The sequence below is a fragment of the Podarcis liolepis genome (assembly GCF_965112155.1).
Source record: "Podarcis liolepis genome assembly, chromosome: 8".
Classification (NCBI taxonomy): Eukaryota; Metazoa; Chordata; class Lepidosauria; order Squamata; family Lacertidae; genus Podarcis; species Podarcis liolepis.
In genome coordinates this window covers 85,043,743-85,055,826 of record NC_139560.1, presented here as the reverse complement: position 1 = coordinate 85,055,826, position 12,084 = coordinate 85,043,743, and the positions used below count along the sequence as shown (strand labels likewise).

Here is a 12,084-nt window from a genome sequence, read left to right as displayed (position 1 = left end):
TTAAACACTGAAATTGTGTTGCAAGACCCCTTAAAGATCTTCAGTATTGAAATCAAGATAGAAGATGTGAATGATAATGTCCCCAAATTCTCTAAAAAGGCATTTGATTTGGAAATTCCTGAAAATGTCTCTCCAAATACACATTTCCCCTTGGAATCTGCCCGAGATGAGGACCTGGGGATAAATAACATCCAAAACTACACTCTCAGTCCCAATGAACATTTCATGCTTAGCATGGAGAGCAACAAAAATGGAAGGAAATATGTGGATCTTGTTCTGCAGAAGCCACTGGACAGGGAGAAGGACTCATACTTTGGACTGACTCTCACAGCTGTGGATGGAGGGGAGCCACAGAGAACAGGCACAGTTCAAATAAATATTGATGTTCTTGACAATAATGATAATTCCCCAGAGTTTACTCATTCTGAATATAAAGTAAGGCTAAAGGAAAACAGCCCACAGGGAACTCTGGTCTTCAAAATGGAAGCTATAGATTTGGATTTTGGTTCAAATGCACAGATTGCCTATTCATTCTACAGAGTGCCTGAAGAAATATATGATCTATTTCACCTCAATGAAATCACGGGGGAAATCACCCTTTCTGGTCAGCTTGATTATGAAAAAGAAGCCAGCTATGACATGAGTATCAGAGCAACAGATGGAGGGGGTCTTTCAGGTCACTGCAAGGTCCTGGTAGATGTTGAAGACGTGAATGACAATGTCCCTGAGGTGTCCATCATATCCATCACTAGTCCTTTGGCAGAGGATTCTCCCCTGGAGACACTTGTGGCTCTCTTCACTGTCACAGATCGAGACTCCGGAGACAATGGCAGAACCATGTGTTCTGTGGAGGTAAATCTTCCTTTTATGTTAAAATCCACTATGAATAACTATTACCAGCTTGTGGTCCAAAGTCCCTTGGACAGAGAGAAGGTCTCAGAGTATAATATCACCATCACAGCCGTTGACCAGGGCTCCCCCAGGCTCAGTTCAACAAGAGTGATTAACATTGAGATCTCAGATGTCAATGACAACCCTCCAGTATTTGAAAAGTCTTCATTTGAAATGCAGATACGGGAAAACAATATTCCAGGACTGCTCATTGGCTCAGTCCATGCTGCTGATCTGGACACTGAGAAGAATGCCAAGGTCACCTACTCCCTTTTGCCTGGGAAGGTCACTGATGGCCTTGTGGCCTCTTACATCTCGGTCAACTCTGAAAGCGGAAATCTGTATGCCCTCCGATCTCTGGATTATGAGCAGATCAAAGATTTCAAAGTGACGGTGAGGGCTACAGATGGAGGGTCTCCTCCCCTCAGCTCAGAAGTTACTGTCCGAGTCGTAATCATAGACGAAAACGACAACGCTCCCTTCTTCCTCTACCCTCTTCAGAACAGCACATCCCCCTGTAATGAGCTGGTGCCCAAGTCGGTGGAGGCCGGCTACCTGGTCACCAAGGTGGTGGCTGTGGATGGAGATTCTGGCCAGAACTCGTGGCTTTCCTATGAGCTGCTGAAGGCCACAGACCCTGGTCTTTTCAGCATAGGAGCCCAGAATGGGGAAGTGAGAACCAGGAGAGCCCTGAGCGAGCGAGACACCAGCAAGCAGAGACTCCTGATAGTGGTCAGGGACAACGGGCTCCCTCCCCAGAGCAGCACTGCCATGCTCCATGTCCTTCCCGTGGGTGGCTTTTCGGATCCTTATATGAAGGCTGTGGAGGTCAGTAAAGAGGAGCACGAAGAAGATGGGACCTTGACCTTGTACTTGGTGATCTGCCTGGCTGCAGTCTCCTTTGTGTTCCTCGTTTGCATTGTTTCCTTTGCTGCCATCAAGATCTGCAGGAGGGATCCCAGGGAAAGTTTTATCGCTGCCCCTCCTCACTTCCCACCTGCCAGACCCGACATCCCAGAGAACGGTGGCGATTCTCAGAGCGGGTCTCTTTCCAGGAGTTACCACTATGACGTTTGCTTAACCGGTGGGTCCTTGAGCAGCGAGTTCAGATTCCTCAGGCCCCTCATTCCTGTATTTTCTGTGGGGGACCCAAACCTCAATGTGAACCAGACCCCTCCATCTGCTTCCCAAGATATTCCTGACCAAGCGGGGAAAACAGAATCAGAGAAAAAGGTGAGGGATTATGCCAGTGAGTTAACTTGTGATTAATAATGCCTTTTGCTTGGTTATTAATAACATCAGATGTTCTTCTTCCATTGCTCTTTGTTGATAAAATATACAGTGACTAGAGAGATAGGGCTTCAGTTTTTAATTTTATTTCAAATCCATGTCAGAATTGTTTCCTTCTTACTCTACATCCTATTCTTCTGTTCCTTTGTTCCCTTATTGTTGAGTCTTCTCTGTATTAAACTTAGCTCGAAATGCTATGTACTAATCACAGTTGCTGCATATACAGCTGTGGGTACTAGAATGTACCCTAATGTGCCTATGACAGCTTAAAACCCAGTTACATGCACACAGGGGCCCTTTATGAGACGGACTTCCCGGTTATATAAATTGTTTATAGGGACTCTTGGTAGTTGCACCCCATTTGCGGAGTGGCCTCCCAAGGGAGACCCTCCCAGAACTATCTTCATTGCCTTTTTGGTGCTGGATTCAGAGCTTTTTTATTGACCCAGACTTTTAAAACAGTTTTCATTTCAAACAAACTAAATCTGGACTCTCATTGTGTTCTGTTTTGCCATTTGAACTGCTAATATGTTAAGGGTTAGGGTTAGGATGCCCCGTCCATCCGTCTGGGTTTCCCAAGCCACTCTGGGCTGCTTACAGAATATTTTAAGACATAATAGAACATCAAACATTAAAAACCTCCCAAAACAGGGCTGCTTTCAGATGTCTTCTAAAAGTTGTGTAGTTCTTTATCTCCTTGACATCTGAAGGGAGGGCATTACACAGGCAGGGTGCCACTGCCAAGAAGGCCCTCTGCCTGGTTCCCTGTAACTTCAGTTCTTGCAGTGAGGGAACCAGCAGAAGACCCTCAGGAGGACCTCTGTGTCTGGGCTGAGCAATGGGGGAGGAGACGCTCCTTCAAGTATACTGGGCCAAGGTTATTTAAGGCCTTAAAGGTCAGCACCAACACTTTGATTTGTGCTCAGAAACACACTGGGAGCCAGTGAAGATCCTTTAGGACAAGAGTTATATGATTCCGGCAGCCACCCCCAGTCACCAGTCTAGCTGCCACATCCTGGATTAGTTGTAGTTTCCAAGATATGATGTATAAATGGGGTGGAGACTACACATTGGGAAGGTTGCAGCAGCCTGAAAAAATGTAAACATAATAATTCTGAGAGCAGGATTGAAGTTCCAATGCTTGTATTCAACTACTTCATACTCAGAGTAGACCTGTGGGAATCATTGATTTAAATGAGTGTACTCCAAGTATGACTTAGCTGCATATAAATCCTACAACCCACATATGGTTCCCATTTTAAGGTTTTTCTGATCAGCAGCGAGCAGGCATGCCAACTCTATAGGGCCGAGGTGTCTTCTGTCCCTCAAAATCTGTTGACAGGGGGCTAGACCCCCTCAATGTTTAGGCGGCAGAGGAAGTTGAGTGTGGAGCCGAGCATGGCGTAAATTCCTCCTGAGTGTGGGAGAGGTGGAGCTGCCAGCTATTGAAGCTGCACCACACTGGGTTCCATGCTTCAACTCCTCCTCATGATGTAATGTTGTGCACGAGCTGCACATATGACGTCACACACGAACAATGTGCACCCGTTGCATGATATTACATGTGCTTCATGTGTCATGTGCATGATGTCACACACACACATGATGCAGTGGTCCCCCTCAGTTTTGGGTGCAAGAAGGCAGGTTGCACAAGAGCAATGGCCAAGGACACAGGAACAAGAAGGAATAAAAACTGAAAGAGGAGCAGGGGCAGTTTTAATCAACAGAACGGTTTGAGTAAAGCATGGATTGAGGGACGCTGAAAAATCGTGGTTTTATGCAACAGCAGACATTTGAATAAAGCAGGAATGGGGGAAAACTGAGAGGGGGGGAGTGGTGATTTTAAACAATGGCAGAGGTTTCAGTAGCCTGAGCAGGCATGACCCTGAAGGTGGGTGAAGTGGTGGTTTAAACCAGGGTTTGACTACAGTGAGAAGGGAGTTGGGAAGGCTCTGTTGTGTTAGCTTTTGGCTGTTAGATTCTGTCTTGTCCCCTGTGTTGGTGGTTTCATGATTGGAGAGAAGGTGAAAGAGATGCACAATAGCTGGAAGAAGATGTAGCAAGTTAGCAAGGGAGTGGTTTGTGTGAAGGGGGTGTTGCACAAAAGTAGGGGGGAGGCATGGATATGGGGAGAAGGTAAAAAGTGGAGTACAAAGTTGGCTACAAATTGGGACTGCAGAAGAGGAGTGACCCCAGAAATGGAGTTGGAAGGTGAAAGGCAAGCTTAATAGTTGCATTGAGAAGGGGAAGCTCTTGGGGGTTAATGTTGGGGAAATGTAAGGGCATTGGCAAGCAGAATGAGCAAGGAGCACAACCCCTGGTATATAACACAGGTGAAGGGGATATGCATTCTGAAATATTGTAATCTTTATCAGTTGGTTGTGCACAGGATTTTTTCAAGTGGGCAGGGGTAAGGAAAACACTTAAAGGAGGAAATAGGTAACATCTCACAAAAACGGGGTCTGTACATATTGCTTCCTATCTCAGGTTCTATAAGTTCTAAAAAGCAAGCAAGCTGGGAATATGGGGTTTATGTTCCATTGGGGTGGCTGTTCTCTTGCATCTCCACACGGATGCTCATGTTTACCAGCTCTTATTCTGGAAAATATTTTGGTTTTCGTAACGCCATAACATAGTTCAAACACAAGGTGGTGGTATTGCACAAGATAAAAGAAGGAAATTGGGGAGCAGCAGTTGCTCTCCTCAAGAGCTGTAGCCATTAGACAAAGGAATCAGCACAGGAAAAACAGCAGATCCCTATTGCAAGCCAGTCTTCAGAAATTTCAGTGGGAATAAGCAGGACACAGTGTCACTTTCAGAAGATAAATACAGTTAAGAAGAGACACGCCTTGGAATAGAGAAGAGGACAATGCCTTGCATTTCAGGAGGAGAGGCTGGGAGAATGGAATTGCATCTCAAGATCAGGCAAGTTTGGTCTTTTTCCCTGTGTCTCTGTGCATGCATAGCCATGTGTGAGTCCTTCCGCTATTCAGTGCCAGAGGAAAAGAAAAGTGGGTCTCTGGTAGCGAATGTGCTAAAAGATTTGAGAGTGGATGCAAAGGAGCTGTCTGCTCGGAGAGTCCGACTGGTTTCTAAGAGCTCCAAGCAGTATTTCCAGCTGGATCCTCATTCTGGGGATGTGACAGTAAAGGATAAAATAGATCGGGAGTCCCTGTGTGGTCAGAATGAACCTTGTGTTCTACTGTCTGAAATTGTGCTGGAAAAGCCATTGCAGCTACACAGAATTGAAGTTCAGATAGAGGACGTGAATGATAATTCCCCCAAATTCTCTAAAAATCAATTCCTTCTTGAAATACCTGAGCAGACTCCTGTGGATATCAGATTTCCTTTGGAGAAAGCTCAAGACTCAGACAAAGGAAAAAATGCTGTTCAGAACTACACCCTTAGTCCTAATGAACATTTTAGGCTGGATGTGAAAAGTCACAGTGATGGTAGCAAATACGCAGAACTGGTGTTAGAGAAACCGCTAGACCGTGAAGTGAATCCACACATTTATCTTACTCTGTCAGCTATCGATGGGGGGATCCCAAAAAGAACTGGAACAGCACAGCTTCTCATCGATATTCTGGATGCTAATGATAATGTACCTCAGTTTCCACAATCTGAGTACAAAGTGAAACTAATGGAAAACAGCCCATTGGATACATTGGTCGCAAAAGTGGAAGCCACTGACAGGGATTCTGGTACCAATGCTCACATCACTTATTCCTTCAGTGAAGTTCCAGAAGATGTGTTGAGATCATTCAAGTTAAACAAACACACTGGGGAACTTACTATTGTAGGGATGACTGACTATGAAGAAATCACCAGCTATGAGATGCACATCAAAGCCACAGATGGAGGGGGGCTTTCAGCTTACTGCAAAGTAATTGTAGACATTGAAGATGAGAACGACAATGCCCCAGAGATATCAATCACTTCCATCACCAGTCCCTTACCTGAGGACTCTCCCCCAGAGACAGTGGTGGCCCTTTTCAGTGTCACAGATGTGGACTCTGGGGACAGTGGCAGAACTGCCTGCACCACTGAAGTCAACCTGCCATTTGTGCTCAAACCCACGGAGAACAACTATTACCAGCTGGTGACCCAACAACCACTGGACAGAGAAAAAGTCAGTGAATATAACATCACCATCACAGCCACTGACAAAGGCTCTCCCAGACTCACTTCCACAAGAATACTTCATGTGCAAATCTCAGATGTCAATGACAACCCTCCAGTGTTTGAAAAGCCAGTCTATGAAATGCAGTTAAGAGAAAACAATATTCCTGGTCTTCTGATCAGTTCGGTCCATGCTGTTGATCTGGACACAGCGCAGAATGCCAAAGTGACCTACTCGCTTTTGCCTGGGAAGGTCAATGATGGCCCCACATCCTCTTACATCTCCATCAACTCTGAAACGGGGAACCTGTATGCCATCCGGTCTCTGGATTATGAGGAAGTACAAGATTTCCAGGTGACGGTGAGGGCTGTGGATTCAGGTTCCCCTCCACTGAGCTCAGAAGTTCCCATCCGCGTTCAGGTCGTGGATGAAAATGACAATGCCCCCTTCATCCTCTACCCTCTCCAGAATGGCACTTCCCCCTCGAATGACCTGGTTCCCCGAGGGGCAGAGACTGGCTACCTGGTCACCAAGGTGGTGGCTGTGGACAGGGATTCTGCGCAGAACTCTTGGCTTTCCTACCAGCTGCTGAAGGCCACAGAGCCGGGTCTGTTCACGGTGGGGGCCCAGAATGGAGAAGTGACCACCCTGAGGCCGGTCAGCAACCGAGACAGCTTCAAGCAGAATCTGATTGTGGTGGTCCGAGACAACGGCCATCCTCCCCAGTCCACCTCTGCCACACTCAGAATCCTCCTAGTGGACGGCTTCTCTGACCCTTATCTGAAAAGTGTGGCTCTCCCAAAGGAGGAAACAGCGGAGGAGGAAGACCCCAGCCTGACGATGTATTTGATCATCTGCTTGGCTGCCATCTCAAGCATCTTTCTCATTTCTGTGGTGGCGTTTGTTGTAATCAAGTTGCAGAAACGTGAAAAGTTCATAGGAACCTACAACTCTGCAGCCAATTTCCCGGTGGGACCTGATTCCCAGGAGAACTCTGCGGATTCTGGTGCTGGATCTCTATCCCAGGCTTACAACTATGAGGTGTGCTTAGCTGGTGGGTCTCTGAACAGCGAGTTCAGGTTTCTCAGGCCCCTGTTTCCTGTTTTCTCTGTGGAGCCTCCTAACACTCAGCTGAATCCAAGGAGTTCCAATGATTCTGAAGGTGTCCCCAGTCATGCAGGTGAAAGTCAACATGGGGTTCAGGTGAGAATATACTTTTCTTTATTTTTAACATTGCAAGGTATGTTTATGATTAGTTCCCTTTCTGTACTATAATCTAGTTATTACAGAGACATTTAAGCATGAGCACAATGAATTGTAAATGGGGGGAATGTTGTTCTCTCTCTCTTTTTTTTTTCATTCATCCATTGATTTTGGAAATTCTTAATAATCCTATGTATATATTAGCTGCTGACGATTAAACCACATAACAGATTATTAGGAATAAAATGGAGATTTCCACACAAGTGTATCTCTTGTATAAGTGCAATATTAGTTTTATTTTTATTTAACCACAAGGTGGCAGAATTGGCCAACATTTTCATGGACACTGAGAATATTGTATTGTTGCGTTTATTGAAACCTTGAAGAGGCAGTATAGCAATGATACGGGAGGTAGATGCTGGTGTGAAGATATGAGGCTCAGGAGAATGAAAAATAATAAAAATTGCAACACAAAGATTATTCATCAAACTGCAAAGATGATCAGAGGATGAAAGAAGCTTTGGTCAGTGCTTTAACACTCTGGAAGAGGTGGAAACCATGAACGATAGCTTCAGAAAGATGAAAGGTCTGTATCTTTTGCTTTTTCTCTTTGTGTTGAAAACAGTCTGCATTTCATTTCGCTATTCTGTACCTGAAGAAAAGAAAAAGGGGTTTTTGGTGGCTAATGTGCTGGAGGATTTGAAACTGGGAAAAGGGGAGCTCTCTGCTCGCAGAGCCCAGCTAGTGTCCAAAAGCACAAAGCAATATTTCCACCTTGATACTCACTCTGGGAATTTGCTGATAAATGATAAAATAGACAGAGAAGCTTTATGTGGCCAGACTGATCCTTGCATGCTGCTCTCTGAAATTGTGCTTCAAAACCCCTTAAATATCTACAGTATAGAAATGAAGATAGAAGATGTGAATGACAATACTCCCAAATTCTCTAAAGATAAATTTGATCTGGAAATTCCAGAGATGGTTCCTACAAACACACAGTTTCTCTTGGAATCTGCCCAAGATGAGGACTTAGGAGAAAACGGTATCCAAAACTACACACTCAGTCCCAATGAGCATTTCCGACTATATGTGGAAAGCAACAAGGATGGAAGAAAATATGTGCATCTTGTTCTGGAGAAGCCATTGGACAGGGAGAAGGACTCACACTTTGGATTGACCCTCATGGCTGCAGATGGAGGGGTCCCACAGAGAACAGGCACAGTTAAAATAAATATTGATGTTCTTGACAATAATGACAACTTTCCTCTGTTTACCCAGCCTGAATACAAAGCTAGGTTAAAAGAAAACAGCCCACAGGGCACTCTGGTCTTCAAAGTGGAAGCTACAGATTTGGATTTTGGTTCGAATGCACAGATCACGTACTCATTCCACCAGGCACCAGAAAAAATATACAGTTTCTTTTATTTAAATGAAATCACGGGGGAAATCACTCTTTCTGGTCAGCTTGATTATGAAAAAGAAACCAGGTATGACATGAACATTAGAGCAACAGATGGAGGGGGTCTTTCAGGTCACTGCAAGGTCCTGGTAGAGATTGAGGATGTGAATGACAATGTCCCTGAAGTGTCCATCATATCCATCACTAGTCCTCTGGCAGAGGATTCTCCCCTGGAGACACTTGTGGCTCTCTTCACTGTCACAGACCGAGACTCCGGAGACAATGGCAGAACCATGTGCTCTGTGGAGGCAAACCTTCCTTTTATGTTAAAATCCACTATGAATAACTATTACCAGCTTGTGGTCCAAAGTCCCTTGGACAGAGAGAAGGTCTCAGAGTATAATGTCACCATCACAGCCGTAGACCAAGGCTCCCCCAGGCTCACTTCAACAAGAGTTATTAATGTTCAGATTTCAGATATCAATGACAACCCTCCAGTATTTGAAAAGTCTTCATTTGAAATGCATATACGGGAAAACAATATTCCAGGACTGCTCATTGGCTCAGTCCATGCTGCTGATCTGGACACTGAGAAGAATGCCAAGGTCACCTACTCCCTTTTGCCTGGGAAGGTCACTGATGGCCTTGTGGCCTCTTACATCTCAGTCAACTCTGAAAGCGGAAATCTGTATGCCCTCCGATCTCTGGATTATGAGCAGATCAAAGATTTCAAAGTGACGGTGAGGGCTACAGATGGAGGGTCTCCTCCCCTCAGCTCAGAAGTTACTGTCCGAGTCGTAATCATAGACGAAAACGACAACGCTCCCTTCTTCCTCTACCCTCTTCAGAACAGCACATCCCCCTGCAATGAGCTGGTGCCCAAGTCGGTGGAGGCCGGCTACCTGGTCACCAAGGTGGTGGCTGTGGATGGAGATTCTGGCCAGAACTCGTGGCTTTCCTATGAGCTGCTGAAGGCCACAGACCCTGGTCTTTTCAGCATAGGAGCCCAGAATGGGGAAGTGAGAACCAGGAGAGCCCTGAGCGAGCGAGACACCAGCAAGCAGAGACTCCTGATAGTGGTCAGGGACAACGGGCTCCCTCCCCAGAGCAGCACTGCCATGCTCCATGTCCTTCCCGTGGGTGGCTTTTCGGATCCTTATATGAAGGCTGTGGAGGTCAGGAAAGAGGAGCACGAAGAAGATGGGACCTTGACCTTGTACTTGGTGATCTGCCTGGCTGCAGTCTCCTTTGTGTTCCTCGTTTGCATTGTTTCCTTTGCTGCCATCAAGATCTGCAGGAGGGATCCCAGGGAAAGTTTTATCGCTGCCCCTCCTCACTTCCCACCTGCCAGACCCGACATCCCAGAGAACGGTGGCGATTCTCAGAGCGGGTCTCTTTCCAGGAGTTACCACTACGATGTTTGCTTAACCGGTGGGTCCTTGAGCAGCGAGTTCAGGTTCCTCAGGCCCCTCATTCCTGTTTTTTCTGTGGGGGACCCAAACCTCAATGTGAATCAGACCCCTCCGTCTGCTTCCCAAGATATTCCCAATGCTTTGGAGAGCAGGAAGCCAGTGGAACAGGTGAGATAATTTTAAAGAACCTTTTGCTGAATATAGAGGGGTGGGGAGGGAAAGATTCAAATATGATTTCTGCAATGATATTCTGTGAAACACCTGAACAACCTGGCTGTACTATTTGGTAAAGTGAGACGACTATATGTGAGAGCTGGTTAGGGCTGAGTGGGGTTTTGATTGCAGTTACCCTCACACATCCATTGTGGATCAGTGATGGTTCTTTGCCTGTAGTTATTCCACTGATCCAGGTCTTAACTGTCCCATTGCACCTGTTTCAGGATCCTTCTCTTTCCTTTCAGGCATCCTTGTGCCCTTATTAGGGGTGTTGCACTCAGAGACCTTGTTTCAAATCCCTGTTGAGCCATTAACTCACTGGGTGGCCTCTGAAATCTATTGTATCTCAGTCTTAGTCCATCAAGGCATTGAAAACTTGGAGAGCGACTTCTAATCAGACATTACGGGCGTAGATAAACCAGTGGTAGGATTTTGTGTTATGACCTTTCGGGAGGGAAAAAGGAATAAAAATGTAACAACCTGCAAGGGTGATGGTGGAGGATAGGAACCATAAGCACAAAAGTATAAATGTATGGAAGCTGGTCAAATATTGAGTGATTCCCAAATCCCCGCTGGCAACATGTTCAGATCCTGCAACATTTTAAAGTAACCCAATGTAGAGATAATGGGGTGACTTGACTCCACAACAAGCTATTGCTTCTCTGCCCACCGGATATCCCTTCCCTGAATGCTTTGCATTATGGAGGTGTTTTAGATGAGGCCACCTTCCTTTATCCTTCTCACATCACCTCTCTGGCTCCCCTCTCCCACTGCCTCTGTCTACTCTTGGTCCAGGTTTCTCTTCTCTTCTCCCAACAGCACATATCTTCCTTTTCAGTTTATACTCACCCAGATTCCTTAAAAGTGCAGGCTGAAATGGAGGCCACATCCGCGCCATATATTTATAGCACATCTATTATTTTTTTTTTCATAGAATCATAGAATCCTAGAGTTGGAAGAGACCACAAGGGCCATCGAGTCCAACCCCCTGCCAAGCAGGAAACACCATCAGAGCACTCCTGACATATGGTTGTCAAGCCTTTAAAGAATATTTATTGAGATTATACAAAAAATTACACATAAAGAAAAAACAAACAAAAACTAACAAACACAAGCTAACAAGAAAGTTGACAAAAAGGCAACCTAGAAAGAAGGAAAAAAAGAACTAGGGGAAAAAAGAAAAAAAAGATATTTTAAAAAAGAATAAATCCATTTTTCAGCATCTTTGATCTCATTTACTTATTTCCTTGACCTCCTCACACCTCCCCTTTTGTATTCCCGTTTTCCAAGTCTTTTCTGCAAATCCTTACCCTCTTTCATTTAACTTTGCTCTATACTTAACCTATTATAACTATACATTTTCATCCATATAACTATCTATATTTACCTATTCTTATTAACCTTATTACCAAAACCACTTCTTTTCAGTCCAACATCATTTTAACATTCATTAATTTTACAGTATTTCTGCAGATAGTCTTTAAATTTCTTCCAATCTTCCTCCACCATTTCTTCTCCCTGGTCTCGGATTTTGCCAGTCATTTCTGCCA

General features: G+C 45.1%; 2 protein-coding genes across 2 annotated transcripts in view; both read left to right on the top strand.

The window, feature by feature from the left end:
- Positions 1-12,084, top strand: part of LOC310713858 (uncharacterized protein) — a 74,676-nt gene that overhangs the window by 41,807 nt on the left and 20,785 nt on the right. The gene's annotated exons all lie outside the window — the stretch shown is intronic.
- On the top strand, positions 8,100-10,495 carry LOC310714192 (protocadherin beta-16-like; the record flags this gene model as incomplete). The annotated part of the gene is made up of 1 exon (XM_083519399.1): positions 8,100-10,495. Exon 1 carries the CDS (start codon positions 8,360-8,362, stop codon positions 10,493-10,495), a length of 2,136 nt encoding a protein of 711 aa, XP_083375525.1. The 5' UTR covers positions 8,100-8,359.